The sequence below is a fragment of the Chironomus tepperi genome, unplaced genomic scaffold (assembly GCF_022539635.2).
Source record: "Chironomus tepperi strain 1889 unplaced genomic scaffold, CSIRO-AGI_Ctep_v1 contig_376, whole genome shotgun sequence".
NCBI classification, from domain to species: Eukaryota; Metazoa; Arthropoda; class Insecta; order Diptera; family Chironomidae; genus Chironomus; species Chironomus tepperi.
The window spans coordinates 1,056,932-1,074,731 of NW_027226498.1; the positions used below are offsets into that span (position 1 = coordinate 1,056,932).

At 29.5% G+C, this 17,800-nt stretch overlaps 1 protein-coding gene across 1 annotated transcript; it reads right to left on the reverse strand.

The window, feature by feature from the left end:
* Positions 1-2,265: 2,265 nt before the first annotated feature.
* Positions 2,266-6,933, reverse strand: LOC139095955 (M-phase inducer phosphatase-like). The gene is made up of 3 exons (XM_070647528.1): positions 6,483-6,933; positions 3,038-4,441; positions 2,266-2,973 (listed from the first exon to the last, which is right to left on the reverse strand). Exons 1-3 carry the CDS (start codon positions 6,530-6,532, stop codon positions 2,706-2,708), a joined length of 1,722 nt encoding a protein of 573 aa, XP_070503629.1. The 5' UTR covers positions 6,533-6,933; the 3' UTR covers positions 2,266-2,705.
* Between the last annotated feature and the right edge of the window lie 10,867 nt (positions 6,934-17,800).

Below are 17,800 nucleotides of genomic sequence, written 5' to 3' on the forward strand. Positions count from 1 at the left end.
ATTAAAAATGAAGTTGTTATTTCCAATTTCAATATTAAAAATGAGAAAGAAGCAGGTTTTCATAGATAACGACCATTAGAATTTGGAATCAATATTAAAATTCCCTTACAAATAGGAGATTTGATGATAATCTGCTTCTGTATAAATTTATTAAATTTTATTAGATTTTAAAAATTTCTAAATAGCTATTAAATAATACCTAAATCAAAACTTCTTATAAAATTTGTTAAAGATCATAATAAATAAAAAGTTATTGAAATTATAACAAAATTATGACTTGTTTAACTGAATTTTCGTCACAACTCGAAGTCGACTCGGATTTTGTATGGAGTCGAGTCGACTTTTTCATTTAAAATTCGAGTAAACTTCGACCTCTGACTTTTATATTAGCTGAACTTAAAGATTCAAATGGTAAAATTGAAATAGCCACATGTGACTACGCTTAATAAGTTGATTGAGAAGAATGAGCGCATCAATACTGTCACACTGATCCTGGATTCATGCATCTTTGATATATTCAAAGCATCTTATCAACCTTTTGAATCATATAAACTCAAATAATTTTAAAAGACTTTCAAATGTTTAAAGGAATGGTCTGAGAAATTATCAGGCATAGAGCATGCTTTCATGGCACAGAAATACCATTACGTTAACTAAAAGCGATATATTTGCCTGTTAGAGATGGTTAGATTTTGAGAGTAAGAAACAACATTAAAATCACACATTTGAATAAAAATCATCGTAGTATACTCAACAGCACACTGTAGATGAATTGAAGAAAAATTATAAGAAATATTATAAATGCGGGTGATGACAATTGCAAGTCATCAATATTCTTAAAGAAATTTTAAATTTCGTAGATTCAATTCTAAGCAAGCAAAATTAAATTGTGAAAATATACGGGCATCTCGGATATCATGGAAAGATAGTTAAGGATTTTAAAAATATAGATGATTTAAGATGTTTCTTATGAACAGCATCACTGTGGACAGTGTAGATAATCGAATAAAGGATACGGAAGATCAGAGGTCTTTTTTCGGATATGCATGTGTTTTCCGTTGACTATTTCTTCAAGTAAGGATAGATAAATAGATAGACATGCTTACCATAGTGGTATTAGATTAACAATAAGTTGCATCATTGAAAAGAATAAGCAATCGGATTAAAACAACATAAGTGACAACAATATACGCATCATATGGGCAAATTGTTTCAAAACAACATGACAGTCGACCAAAAAATGCATCCAATCTATCAGTGCACATAGTATATGTATTAATGCAGAGCATACTGAGATTGAGCCGAAAACGTTCTTCACCATTCACTAGCGTTTAGACACTGAATCTAAGTTAGGCTCCTAAAATTTATTACTAATGCTTAAGTTGAGACAAACCTGGAACAATTTTAATGCCTCTAAAACAGTCAAGCAAATCGTATTGGTAATTGGTAAAGGATAGCTAGCAATAGAGCCAGTTTTAAATGCCAACTGTGTATTTATGGCTGATCTGCATGGCCAGCGAAGTAAGTAAGTGAAACAGGAATACATCTAGAATTTTAGGAAGTTAAAAAATTTAGTTTGATATTTTTTTATAGAAAATTCACTTCTTGCAAATTTTATTATAATTAATATATACAGTCAAATCAAATTATTGAGCAATCTATGTACAGAGCTATTAAAATCTTGTATTTTTGTATAAGTGTATCAAATTATTTGGGCTATTGTATTATACATTATTTGTTCTATTTTATGTTAATTTTGTGGTTTTTTTTTAAATTTTTCTAAATGATTTTAAATTCTAAAAAAAGAAGAAAAAATTTAATCGATTTGCACGTTTTGTTGGTAAGTTTGTGATAAATAATAAAATAATAATAATAATAATAATAATAATCATAAAGAAAACAAAAAATAAAATCATAATCAGAATTTTCAAATAAAGATCCATCTTCAATAAAAATTGATTTATTCAACATAGAATAAACTAAAGAAGTAATAAAATAAACTTATTGAATGATAATCAGCGTTTAAATTGTTTTGCATTAAATGAGAGAAGCATCATGTCCTCAACAAATATTGTTCTTCTTTTATTTTTAATTTAAAAAAATATATAAATTTAATTACTTTGCATTTTTGTGCTAAATGTAATTTAAACATTGCATTTTTGTGTGTGTCAAAAATCTCTAAAATTTATCATTAATACTAAAATCACAGATAAAAAATTAAATTTTGAGTTTACTTCCAATGTATCTCAATTTAGTGTCTTTTCTTTTAATTTAATTACGCTAATTTGTTAATATTATTTTATACATTTCGTACCTTTTTTTTTAGCTAACATCATGATAAAATTTAAATCAATTAAACTTCCTATTTCCTGATTTTTTTGCGTCAATTTAATTTTTTATCTATGCTTCTCAATCATCTATAAAAATCATCACATATATACAATTTATATCCAACACACAACAACAACCCATTTTTTTTTCTTAAATATCTAAATCGATGCTATGCAGTCATTATTATTTTTTTCCTTGACTAATCCAATAATGACCCCAATAAGTAGATTTAATTCCTCAAAACATGTATAACATGAATAGAATTAAATTCCATGCAAAGAAGTCTTCCCATTCATCAAATGTATTTTGTAACCCGTTAAAAGGAACTTAAGATTTTTTTAAATATTATTTTACAGTTAAATTTGTGTGAAAAATCACAACACTAGTCGTGAACGTGATTTTGTTAGTCGAACTGTTCCTGGTGCTCGTGCATCACCTCCCCAACTCTTTGACTTTGCACGGAATAGTTTATATTCATTGCTGTAATTTGAATCGAGCATTTGACGGTACGCATGTGGTTCACATAAATCGCTGTTAGTCTCAAAAAATTCTTTATAGCCATTATGGAGCAAGTAAACTTCTGGATATTGTAATGCTGGATATGGACTGGACATTCTATCGTGATTTCTTAAAAATCGTGATCTGTTTTAAAAAATTAACTATTATTAGTAAAAGTTTCGTCAGTACTGAGATGTTAAGCACTTACAATTTTGGACCACGTTCTGATGAAAATTCACAATGGAATATCAGAATGTTACGTTTTTGTCCATCAGCAGCAACAGCAGGTGTTTCTGTCTTCTTGCTAACTAATTCTTCAATTATTTGTTCTTGTGTCCATAAATTTAAAGCGCCTCTAATGTGGCCACCTTCAAATTCATATGGATAACGACAATCGATGACTTTATATGAAGCTACAGAGTCATCAAATTCACCTTGAAGTAATCTACGCATTGTATCGGCAGATATTGATTTGAGATCTGTATGTCGTCCATCAATGAGTGGAAGACAGAATGTTTTACTGAAATCTCCAATCAAGTTTTTCTCTTCAGAGGATCTTGACAATGCACTCATGATTATTGCTGCATCATTCATTGATACAGACTTCCTAAGAATTGGTCTCTTTGGTTGTTGTGGTGAGTTAGTAATTGAAAGGATTGTAGCTGGATTTGATACTGAATTTTCACATTTATATCGTTTACTTTGAACAGGACTGATAGTGGGTGGCTCTGGACGTTTGAAAGCACCCGTACTTGAATTACGGATATTTCCAAATGATGAAATATTTTCATTTAATGTTGCAAGACATTGCCGCTCTGGTGTTGTTATTAGTGATGTAATTGTACTGGATTTTGGGGTTGAAGGACTATTGAAAAGATTGCTAATTGATGAATTTGCTGATGTATCCATATTTAGACACTTTCTTACAAATGAATTTGGTTTTTTCATTTCAGGTGTTCTGGAATTTTTGATATCTTTACAAAATAATGAATTGAGATCATTTGGCATTTGTGCATCTTCATCCATATTTTCCATTTCCATAAGTTCCATATATTCATCATCAGCATCTATTGATTCATTTGATCCTGATGAGAGACTATGGAAAACTTTGAAACCATTGCCCATCCGACTACTTCCGTTTGACGTTAATGTCATTTTTGATGGTGTACGGTGAAGGTTTGTTGGTGAATTAATAGAAAAACTTTCAGGACATTTAGGTTTAAGGAAATTAAACGCTGATGTTGATGAATGATTTCTTCTATTATTACTATTATTGCCAATATCCGATTGTATGGATATTGATTCGTGACTATTTGAATGCATTGCATTATGTTCAATTGTAAAAATTGACGGACTAGTTCCAGGTGATAGATATCCAATATCATCATTATGACATGGTCGCGGACTTGATGCTGGGCTGTTTGAAGAATAGAATGAAATGTCTTCCTCACTATCCATATTCACTTTCATTGGGGAGTCACATTTGATGTCAAAATTAATATGTTGTGGAATTGTGTTCCGTCTTCGTTGAACTCCACGCGACTGTTGTTGAGTTTGTCGTGTTGCGGGTGATATTCCAGCGGAGTTGATGGTGAATGTATTTGAGATCAATCTAAAAAAATTTAATAATAAAATTTAGGTTAATTAAACTGTTGTTATGAAGCATGTCAAAATAATTTCTCATATAATTCAATCTGAAATGTTAACGATATAGTTTTGTATGCGTTTAATTTACGCCTTTTAAAATATATGGATATATGTGATGAATAAACAGTTTAGAAGTTCAATGTGATGAATAAAATGAAAATGATAAGTAGAAGAGCATTTGAATTGTTGAAATAAAGAAAACATATGCTTGAGAGTCTAGAAATACATAAATTTTAGAGATCATAGACCCCAAAATAGACATACGCATAACTACACATATACCTTAACTAACACAAATTAGTCTATTTTTTCCTACTAATCAATGGAGGGAACATCACTTTTTTGGGGTGGAAAATGATCTAATTTTAGATATTCCAAGATGTAAACTAGGAATATTTTAAGGAAAATATCCCCTTGTTTTAAGGGAAATTAAAGTAAGTTCAATAAAGTTCATGGAAAAGTAATTTTTCGATCAGACAGCTGTTACGTTCCTAAAATAATTCAATATTTCCTTCAATTTATAGTTGTGAAGTTTACTTACTGTACTAATGTCATTGATCTATAGGGGGTTTGAAATACAATTCCTCTTGTGTTTGTATGCATACATACGTCACACATATTGAATGAATTCGGTATTTGTAGTAAAAAGGAAAGAACTTTCTTAATTTATTTATACTGGTATGAATTTAATTGATAAGAATGAACGAGAACATTACTGTTAATATATTCCAACCTGTAATATTCAAAGATTACTGTGGGATCAGAAACAGTATAAGAATATAGGAATAAAATAAAATAAAAACTATGTCAAAATTTGTCTGAATGAAGCGTGAAGTCCATTTATGGAAAGTCTGGAAGATATCACTGCCGCGAATATCGTGGGTTTTTGTAAAAATTATTTCTTGACCTGCATCAAATTTAAATGAATAGGTAATAAGAATTCCTGAGCAGCAGTGATTTTTATAAATATGTATATAATGAAGAGATAATAAAAATTCTCATAAATGAAAGAGAATTGAGATCTTGTAAAGAATATTCTGAAAAAGTATGAAGCATGGATAACAAGGAAGGAAAATGTGGCAACAATGCACCGGATCCATAATTGTACTATAATTCTATGCTTATTGAAATTTATAAGTTTTGAATAATTAGCTTGGTAAAGAGGAAATAATACATTCAACATGCAGGAGAAATTCACGGTCTGAGAGCACTAAAGAAATTTTTATGTAGTTTTATATATATATATATATATTATTGCATGAAACATAGGAAATACGAAAAGCAGAAGGAAAAGAAATATTTCTTGCGAGGAGAATTTTTTTTTCATTTTATTTCTTTAACGTCTGTCTGAAATGTTAAATATAAAAAGGTAAGAACAAACAGGGAGCATTGTGCAAAGGGAATCAAATTGTTTAACTTTTTTCTTTATCGTTCTCTTTTTTTCTTATTCTTTTCAGCTGTTAGTATAGTTCCGAAACGACTTTTGTAAACTCATTTCTTAAGAAAATAATCTTAGCCATAAGATTCTGTATGTCCAGTAAAGTTTTAAGAAAATAAATTTTGGCAATTCCTAATTCAAATGAAAAGGATTTTTCTTTAAAAATGAATTTTTTAAGATTATCTTAAGCCTCGTTTTCACTTTTTTACTTTTAATCCTTTCTTTAATTTTTTTTTTTGCATTCTTTTTCCTTAAAAAATTCTTTTGTGTCTTTACCGCAGACAATCATATATCTGCACATAATTTTTGTTTCAAGGAAAGTTGTCAGATATTTTAAAGATAAATAAAAAGGTTCCTTTAAGGATGAAAACCACAAAAGATGTCCTTTTCAAGATGTACTAGAGGTATACAGACAATAAGCATAGTCAGCGTGCTTAATCAATATAGCTCAATATGCTCAATTTTGTGATCATACTCAAGAGCATGTATGTTAAGGTACGAAACACATTTCAGAATTGAAGAATATTTTAAGACATTTTTAAGCTACCATAAAAGAATGAATTCCTACCTTGTGCATTCACATAATTCTAAATCGTATTCATTAACACCGTCCAACATTTTGATATATTTTTTTAAATAAAAATTCTTTTATTTCACACTACACAAATATTCTTTCCTTAAGAAATTATCTTTCCAACTTTTAGATTCTCTTTGAATGATTTTTTAAGAGAATTTAGGTGCTATCATAAATCCATTTTCACTTATATTTTTTTATATCCTTTAGTTTTTTTAATCAATTTTAATGTTATTTCATCTAGAAATTTTAATTAATTTATATTCTTCTATGAGTATTTCTTTCACAAAGTCCTTGGCATTTTTTTTTGTTTCTCATATAGTAAAACTCTCCTATATATTAATATATTATTATCTTTTGTGTACAACCGGCATACAAAAAGTCTTTTTTTTAAGAGAGAGAAAAATTTAAAAAATATATTATACACGAGAGCAGATGTTGACTCGTCGAGAACTACTTTACGAATAAAATTTGTAGACGATCGTGTTTTTGGTTTTATGCTGCATGGATACTTGTATTGGTGCTATGTGAAAGCAAAGGGACAAATCCTTAAATGTATGCGTTATCTACATTGTATGTACATGAAAAAACATTTCAATCCTGATCGTGTTAATACTTCTTGTATTTCTTTTTTATATAGCATAAAGTTATGTTAGTAAATGTACTTTTTTTCATTCCAGAAATATGAAAAAATTTATGTTGAGGGAAGAAAGACAGTAACATAAAAAAATATATAAAAATCAGTTTAAAACTGAATTTTTATGTACAGCATTTTAATGCTTAATATCAAATAAGAACTTTCTATTCGTCCGTATCAAATTTCAAATAAGTCAATCGATTATGATCAATGTCAAATTAAATCAGATTTAAAATAAATAAGAAGCTATTCAAATCACATAAATTTTTGGACATATTCGTGGCGGAAAAAACTTGTATATCAATAAGAAGACAAAAAAACGCGGGATTGCACAAAATACCCCTTCAGATTTATGTACTCACCTCTCATATTTCCTCAATCTTAGACTTGAATGTCTTTAAACTTCTTATATTTATCTCTATATACATTGAAATCTACAAGGAAAAAATGGTAAAGTCAAAAAGAAGAATGAGAAGAAGAACAACAAAAAAATGTTCCTACAAGTTTCTGTCTGGATTGATCATAAGATTTTCATAAAGGTATTTGACAAAATTAAAATCTGTTCAGCTATGTACATGTAAGTTTTCGTTTAAATGCAAGGAAGAATAAGTCAAATACTTGAGGATTGATGAAGAAAACTTGAAGTAATTTTTGGTGCTTTTGTTTTCAGACAAAAGACTATGTTCAATGTTTGCATGAAAAGAAGTTACAATAACGAGTATGCAGCAGAATCATTGCAATACGTTATTTCATAAAAGAGTTGCAGAAATTTTGAAAATACTTAAGCATACTTAAACAAAAGAGATTAATAGAGATCAAGAGCGAGAAAATAAATCAACGAACGACGACATTGTTCTAATCAGCTGATTCCAAGATTCGACTTAGTTCCTCATTTACTATTTCATCTTGTATATTAAATAAAACGAATTGACTCTCATCAATTCATGTATGTACATATATAGATAGTACTTTTGTTAGTATTTTCATGATATAATAAGAAACTGGACAAGGTTCCATACATGTACATAAGTATCAATAGTTTATTCATTTAGTATATATGTAATACAGATCTTAATAGTTTCTTAAAAATCATATAATGGCTTGACTGCCAGAATAACATAGCCCATATGATGACATTCATTAAATGGAATAAAATTTAATTAAAAGTTAAGCATCATGTACTTGTGATGATTTCTTATCATCATTTTTCATTTTATATATGAATGTATTTCTAAATATTCCATGTTCTCTCTTGCTGCTCTTTTAATATTTCAAGTTGGTCCCATATTCCTAGAATCAACAACAATCAAGAAGAATTTCTGGCAAGCACGTAGTGAACATACAAAAGTTTTCTTTATATAGACAGAATATAAAACTTTTTTTAAGGAAAAGAAACGAAACTAAAAAATTCTCACGAGTGAGATAAAAGAATTTTTTGTTGACACAATGAGGAGGTAAATTAATCTTACCACATCCCCCAAAAATTGATGACAAATAGATAATCATCGATTTATTGTCATATTAATTAATTCCAGCCTCCCTGTTTGATTACCTAATCATTTTAATTACTTATCGATTTATGACTTGAGTTTTGATTCCCGTCATATCAATTAGGTAGCAATTAAAATTGATTGTCTAGTTTTACCGACAAAATTAATTTGTGCAGCTGCCTATCTTTTAAAGAAATTTTTGCCTAAGATGTTACAATAATTTTGCAGCCTTTGAGAATCTTCACCCATAAGACAGTGATACATGATAACTCTTCTAACTTTGATATTAAGTGATATTCATGAAAGTGTTATTGACCTTATACCTCATAGTGATGGATGCTATACTAAAGTTTATACCTGAGGAATATTCATACTGAATAAAAAATACTTTTTGCTACACATATTATGCTATTATTTGGATTTTTTTTTTATCTTGACAAGGGATCTAAGTTGATGCTAGCAAATTAAGAAACATGTAATGGTTCCGCGTGTGAACGAATTTTCATTTTTTAAAGCATATGATGGCAGCCAGTAAGAAAAAGATTATTAAGATGGGTTGTGGGAAAAACAAGGAAGAGAAATCTATCAACCTGAAATTTAAACTTACCTGGAAAATTATTTCTCAACATTAACATTATTCCTTAGATATTGACAACTCTCCCTATTTTAAACTAGATATGTTTCCACTACCGCTTCTTGATTTCTTCCTTAAACATTCTAAATTGTATTTAGATTGAAATCCGTAAAAAATTTAAACATATTCTTCATTATATTATCCTGTTTGGCTACATCTTGGTTCTTGATTGACAATAACGCATTTTGATACACTTTGGTCCTAAGATGTATCTGCCCATGAAACCAATATGTTCCAAATGTATTGCATTGATATTTCTTAGGAACGTTAGGTCCCATGTTGGTTAAGTTACGTAGGTGGTTAATATAAAATTTGTGCATCGAAGTGGCTCGGTGGCGTAGTGATTTCGTTATTCGGGGCTTAATCATTCTACATCAACCTGACCATCATGGGTTCTCGAGACTCGGCTTCTTCAAATCATATGTTGTGGAAGCGCGGTCCCCGGCTTCCTTCGTAGCCAAAGCAGTAATGTCGTCAAAGAAGTGTTTCGGATCCCATTATAAACTGTAGGTCTAGGTTTAGGTTCAATGAAATGGCGAGCCCTCACTGTCATGTGTTAAAACCCAATAGTGCTAAGGACTTTGCGTTGTTGAGTGACGACCTTTTTTTGAAATTAAACGATTAAATTCTTAATCAAAACTGTAAAATAAGGAACATCTTGCTCATTTTCATCAAATCTTTAATTCAACGTATAAAAGGAAAAGTAATAAAGTTTATAATTTCTGTTGCAATTTTATCCGCCTAAAGTCGTCTGAATGATGCTTGCCTCTTTTTGAAAAGACGATCTTATATCATTGACAAATATTTTGGCAAAAAAATATTGAGAGAAAAAATCTGCATCTGCTCGGTTTTTGGTTTAATAGCAATGGTAGTCTATACCATTAATATTAGAGTGTATAGACGAAAATCAGCATCAGATTAGGGTGCAATTGCTATTGGGATGGAAAAAAATAATTTATATGTTGAGTAGAATAACAATAGTTCTTTTCGAAAACTTGTCTCGTGCCATAAAAAAGGGAGAGTATTTTCAATAGAGGGATTCCTTATGCTTTTGTGGAAATATCGACCTTAAACACATTAGAATTAGAGTTGAAATTTCCTTTTTTAACTGTTTAAAAGAGGGTTTGAAAGGTTCATTAAACTTCGCGCGCAACATTTTTTAGCGGAATTTCCATCTGACGCATATGAACTATTTTTTAAACATGCACATGCTTCGATATATTTTTCAAAGTTTTGGCGGATATGACTTTTGAAATTAGCATAAATCTGACTGATCTTTTTTTAGTTCAGCAAAATTTCAATCATTTCCATTGGCCATAACTTAAAAATAATAATTTTTACTTCCTAAATTTGGACTGCACATTTTTGCAAGCATGCCATTAATTGAAATTTTACATTCTTCATAAATTCTACAACAACAATGCCAACTGCATCTTTTCATGCAGCACTCCGTATGGCATTACTCGACATCCCTTAAGAAAACTTTCTTCAATCTAACACCTTTCCATATGCCTTATTTCATTTTTATTTTTAAATTAATGAACGGTATTGTTCACCGAATTTTATATCCCCTACAAATAAAGTTTCCTAATTTTTGATAAAAACACATTTAGTCAATATTTCAAGATTTTTTTTTTTGAATTCTTAAGATATTGGCAATTTCAAGATATGTATATACATATGCTTAGAATTCAATCACATTCTAAAATACTAATACAGTGGTGGGCAATCTTTTAATTTTCGCGGCACACTTATGTGGTTAGCTTCGACTGAAACCGCATACGGTTCATGGCATTTTCAAAAATTTTGGCGGCAAACTAGAAAAATCAAGAACAAAATTTGAATGATGATTAAGCATGATTAGAATTAGTAATTTTATAATGCACACACTTCAAAATATGTGGTTAGGCCAAAGGAATGCTAGATAAGTCGCGGAATAAAATAAACGCATATGCGTAGACATACACATACAAAATTCATCGTTCCTTGAACGGAGTGATAATATAGTCAATTTTTTACATTCATATTTTTAGCAGCTTAACGACTATATAAACTGACTGACTACAATCATATTGAGACCCATAAAGTCACAATTTCATTAATGAAGAGAGATGAGTTTTAATAATAAATAACATTTCATGAATTGATAAATAAAAGAAAAATATGTACAATGAAATTATTTAGCATCATTCTCTTGATTCCGGAAATGTTTATATGTTTCCAGACAGCAAATATCAGTTAATGTTTTCAGCTTATTCAATGAATGCGAATGTTTCGTTTGAGTCATTTTGTCTTTACGATGTTTTGTGAAGCCTTCAATAAAATAAAATCAAGGCTGAACGTTAGCTTCTGAAAATGTTCAGCTGAATTTGTCGATAGTTATTACTAACAGAAAATGAGCATACACTATGGGGCAAAATGAAAAAAAAAGGGACATTCACTTTGTTTTTTGAACTTTTTGGAATTACATCTAGTGGGTATTATTTTCTTGTAGTACATATAGCAATAGACTTGCATGCCAAATTTCAGGTCATTTGGTGCTGTTTGGTCGATTCTGGAGCTGTTTAAAGTTGAAAAGTAGTGAAAAAATTGATTTTTTCACAACGTGTTTGACTCGGGAAATTCCATATTTATTTAAAAGATATTGAAAAACAGTTTTTGGTTCCTAATTATACTATATAAGAGCTTTAATTTTATATACTGGAAAGTTTATATATACTAGGTTTTAGTGGCAGGGCTTTAGAAAATGTATGAAAATACCAGGAAAAAAGCTTCAGGCGTCCGGAACTAACATTTTTAGGTCGATTTCCCCATACGGAGCTATACCAGCTTAAAGTACTTACTTTCTAGTTTTCAAAACCGTTAAAACCTTTACAATAAGTACTGGGGAGCAAAAGTTATTGCATTTTAAGTTTTGGACGAATTTTTTTCTCAAAACTAATATTTCTGAGATAAATTTAGAAAATATCGGTTGAAAATATTTTTTATGTTTTTGTATGCATTTAGCTATTTAAGAACGATTTATGAAGAAATTTTTCCAAAAAGTTCAAAAATCTCGGAGTTAGAGGTACATATGCTATTTGACGACTTGACCCTTTTTCTCATCACTCAAACTGCTATTACTTTTACATGACTAAATATTTTTCAGTTCTGTTAACTTTTTCTTGCAGCTTGTTATAATACCTTTCCAACAATATATAACACTTAATAGTTGAAAGTAGTCTTGGTCGTGAAAACGGACCCTGTTTGTGACTGACCCTTTACAAAGAAATTTTCAAAAAAGTCATTTCTAAAACTACCATTTAGAAAATAAATAATTCAATGTTTTTGTGTTTTTTGTGTCAAAATATGATAGTTATGAATCTCAAAACACAAAAAATCTCATTTTGTAAACTTTCGACAGCTTTAGGGGCCCTCATAGGTAATACTCAGGTAGCCTCTCAATTCTCAGATATGAAACATTTTTATTGACTTTTTTTTGATTGATATCCAATATTTACACTTATTTTGTGAAAAATATATCAATTATAAAAAGTATGGGCCGAAAAAAAGTGTTTTTTGATTATTTTATTAAAAAAAGGCTTAGGTAGGCCACATTTAAGGCACTCCAGTAGCCACCATGATAAAGTTCTATACATGTTTTATACATATTTATAAAGGTAATAGCAGTAACTAGTAATAACAGAAAACAGAATCCAAAAATATTGGTTCTAAAAAAAGTTATATTCATTTGAGTGGCCAAAAAAGTGCTCAGGAGAGCAACCAGCATAGGCAAAAACACAAAAATTCAAAATTTTAATGAAATTCTTGAAGTTTTTTGAATAAAAACTAATTTTATGTCATAATATTTCAATTTATTGCGTTTATTGTCAAAATAAACGTAAAATTTTGAATTTTTGTGTTTTTGCCTATGCTGGTTGCTCTCCTGAGCACTTTTTTGGCCACTCAAATGAATATAACTTTTTTTAGAACCAATATTTTTAGATTCTGTTTTCTGTTATTACTAGTTACTGCTATTACCTTTATAAATATGTATAAAACATGTATAGAACTTTATCATGGTGGCTACTGGAGTGCCTTAAATGTGGCCTACCTAAGCCTTTTTTTAATAAAATAATCAAAAAACACTTTTTTTCGGCCCATACTTTTTATAATTGATATATTTTTCACAAAATAAGTGTAAATATTGGATATCAATCAAAAAAAAGTCAATAAAAATGTTTCATATCTGAGAATTGAGAGGCTACCTGAGTATTACCTATGAGGGCCCCTAAAGCTGTCGAAAGTTTACAAAATGAGATTTTTTGTGTTTTGAGATTCATAACTATCATATTTTGACACAAAAAACACAAAAACATTGAATTATTTATTTTCTAAATGGTAGTTTTAGAAATGACTTTTTTGAAAATTTCTTTGTAAAGGGTCAGTCACAAACAGGGTCCGTTTTCACGACCAAGACTACTTTCAACTATTAAGTGTTATATATTGTTGGAAAGGTATTATAACAAGCTGCAAGAAAAAGTTAACAGAACTGAAAAATATTTAGTCATGTAAAAGTAATAGCAGTTTGAGTGATGAGAAAAAGGGTCAAGTCGTCAAATAGCATATGTACCTCTAACTCCGAGATTTTTGAACTTTTTGGAAAAATTTCTTCATAAATCGTTCTTAAATAGCTAAATGCATACAAAAACATAAAAAAAATATTTTCAACCGATATTTTCTAAATTTATCTCAGAAATATTAGTTTTGAGAAAAAAATTCGTCCAAAACTTAAAATGCAATAACTTTTGCTCCCCAGTACTTATTGTAAAGGTTTTAACGGTTTTGAAAACTAGAAAGTAAGTACTTTAAGCTGGTATAGCTCCGTATGGGGGAAATCGACCTAAAAATGTTAGTTCCGGACGCCTGAAGCTTTTTTTCCTGGTATTTTCATACATTTTCTAAAGCCCTGCCACTAAAACCTAGTATATATAAACTTTCCAGTATATAAAATTAAAGCTCTTATATAGTATAATTAGGAACCAAAAACCGTTTTTCAATATCTTTTAAATAAATATGGAATTTCCCGAGTCAAACACGTTGTGAAAAAATCAATTTTTTCACTACTTTTCAACTTTAAACAGCTCCAGAATCGACCAAACAGCACCAAATGACCTGAAATTTGTCATGCAAGTCTATTGCTATATGTACTACAAGAAAATAATACCCACTAGATGTAATTCCAAAAAGTCCAAAAAACAAAGTGAATGTCCCTTTTTTTTTCATTTTGCCCCATAGTGGCATAACCATTTAAATTAAGCATGCTCATGAGTTTACTCAATTCAAATACTTGACCATACTCAATTTTGAGAGTACGCACATGAACGAATTCCTTTAAATTGCAGTGATCTGGGGGATTCCCATACATTTTTTAGCTATTAAGCGTGTTCAAGTGCAGTTGACGGTTAACTGTTTTTTATTAGCAAATATCAAGTATGTAAAGTATTAGTTTTTGGAACTATTTTTTAAAATAATACATTTTCTATCATAAAACGTATTAGCATCATCATTAAGTAAACTCTAAATTTGACAAGTTAATAAAATTTCTTAGATTTTGTGATCTATAATCTGTTCTATTAGACGAGATGAGATGAATTCCATTGAAGTACTGAAATGATAAACATCCCAGTATGTTTTTTTTATGTTTTAATGTATTATTTAAAACTTTATTTATCATTATGCATTCTAAAATGATGATTTATTATAAACGGTTTTTGACTAACACAACTAACTCTTTAGAATCATATAAAAAATACATAGAGGACGTTTTATTGTGCTCACAAATTTCATCTCATGTCGCCATGCTCTGGACTACAATTATATTTATGTTTCATATCCAACATACATATGTTGTTAATGTAATAATGCTCCAAATGTTTTACATGATGTGTAATATGGGAAAAATTTATCAAATACAATGAAGTAAGTAAGTAAGTAAGTAAGTGAAGTGAAGAAAAAAAAATCCCCCAACGTGTTGAATGTTAAACATTTTAATTAATATAAACAATGTATGTTTTAGTTATAATGTCATATATGTAATCGTATCATACATAATATTTTAGTCCCGTCATATGAAATTTATCTTGCTTTGTTTAGACTGAGTTACATACACATGCAGCGGAAACAATTTCTAAGAAAATATAAAATCTCATTGCGGCAAAATACATAATGAAGAATGAAGAAGAATTATGGCACATTCACATTCATTCAAAGAATTTTGCAAACACCCAAAAAGAAAAGAACAGAAATACACAAAACTGCACAAAAGGAATTTCAAAAGTTAACAGAAACGTGATTTTAGAGAGCCAGTAAAAATGAGAATTGAAAGAGTTAGAAGAATTTAGACTATATATACTCGCAAAAAATAACAAAATATTTAATGTCTAAGCCGCAAAAAGGCACAAGATACGAGAAAAGTCGATATGTGGTGATGTTTATATTCTGATTGTACATATGATCAATTCTAAACTTTGGCTTTGTAGCTAATGAATTACTTTTGCTTTTATTGTCTAGAGAACAGTACGTAGCAAGTCTATTATACTTCTTTTTGTATTATTTCATTCTATAGCACTCAACAATGATTGTGGATTACATACATTTTATTATATAAATTAGTTTTATTTAGTTATCTGATAATACACAAGTAAATTTAGTTTTGGCGCCAACATTATGCTTATAAGTGTGTACATTGATATGCATACAATCAAAATAGAGTTAATGATATTTCATGTATGAATTATGGCAATTTCTATTCTAATCGCAAACATATTGGCACTAGAAATACTTTGTTGAAGATCAAATGGTCAAATTGGAGATGTTAATCCCTCTTAAAATATTACTTTTTACGGCCAGTTCAGAAAAGGTGCGAATTCCAGAAAATATTTCAAATATTCTCACCGGTACCTATCTTTTGCAAAAGAAGGAATTTTCTCTGTCTAATCAGGCTTTATCAATAATATTAGACTGTGAATATGTATAAACTGATGATGTAAATGAAGGAGGATTTGGACAGAATAGCAATCAATGGTTAATATAATAAGTGTTATTATATCTCTTGTGAGAATAGAATTCGCTTCCTTCACAGCATGATTCTATTCCATCGCACATTTAATCAACGCACCTTTGCGAAATTTTTCACGCATAATCTTATATCCATTGATCATTATAAATTATTTGTTGAGGTATAATTTTTTGTCTTTGAATCTGTCAATCTGATTGTAACCTTGTAGAGATCATTTTTTGTTGTTGATCTTGTTCATTTACATAATATACTATTAAGTAAAAGTAAATATCACTTATTGTTTGCATTATTTTTAAGTAAGAATCATCAATGTCTCATGTTTGAATAGTTGATTTTTGACGCACAAATCAATAAACTTTAAGAGACTTTTAATGCGTGAACGAATAGACTAAAGAGGATGATGCGATAACGCTATATAATTCAGAATGTGTAAGCCTTTATATTTCAAAGGAAATCAGAATTTATTGATCTTAGTTCATAGTATTATTAGATTTTTATTAAGCTGGATGTTTTGTAGGAATCTAACGCATGTGAAATTAATATAGTTTTGCCTAATTATTCGATTGGATACTTAGTAAGGGAAAATTTAATAAATTGTAAATTACCATGCTATATTTGTTTTCATGTTAGTCTTCATGGTCAATTCAATCAAGTGTAAACTGTTATTACCGATCATAATGATTTGAGAACGATAGACCTACTATTAATAATTGCTAATAATAATCAAATCAATTATTTGCCTTATAACTCAAATTTCTTTATGATTGATTGTATCAAATTCTTTATTTCAGAGAACTTCTTGATGGTCATGCCAAAATAAATGTAAATAAGAAATAAAAAGAACCGATTAATAAGAATAATCCACGGCAATTCGATTATTTGCTTCTGATAGTGTCAAAAGAAAAGGAAATACGATTATTCATCTGGGAATAATGGCAACTGGCACCGCCTAACTTATTTCATTTTGAATATTTCACAACAAAAAATAATTTTGTATTATTCATTCATGAGATGTTCCTATCACTGATACTTAAGTAAAGAAAAAGTTTGAATCAAATTTTATTCATCAATTCCAGTGTTGTTTCATATTTACTGGACATCTTACATCCAGTCATCAAATACCTAATTGAATGGGTGTTTGGGGACGACGTCGTCTAGGGTCGACAATTTATATCAGGTGTGGAGCCTTGTAGTGCACAACCTTTTATTTATCGTGGATCATCTTTGTAGTAAGTCTCGACCAAAACCACACACGACTGGCCATGAACCGGCATTTCCAAAAAATTTTGGGCGACACTAGTGTACCGAGGCACACAGGTTGTCCACCACTGATTTAAACATACATGCTTTAGTAAATTGACATCCACGAACGATAGATCGGTGCTGACAACACTGTTCTATTGACAACACTGCTCTATTCGATAAAGAATCAACAAAATATAAAGAAATGCTCAATGGGAATTTTATATATTTTGTTAAAGCATGGAATAA

Excerpts from the sequence above, each read along its gene's own strand:
- LOC139095955 (XM_070647528.1), bottom strand. The coding sequence starts at position 6,532 with ATGTTGGACGGTGTTAATGAATACGATTTAGAATTATGTGAATGCACA. Across the intron at positions 4,442-6,482 it reads GAATTATGTGAATGCACAAG|ATTGATCTCAAATACATTCA; the intron begins GTAGGAATTCAT and ends AAATTTTTTTAG. Across the intron at positions 2,974-3,037 it reads TCAGAACGTGGTCCAAAATT|ATCACGATTTTTAAGAAATC; the intron begins GTAAGTGCTTAA and ends TTTTTAAAACAG.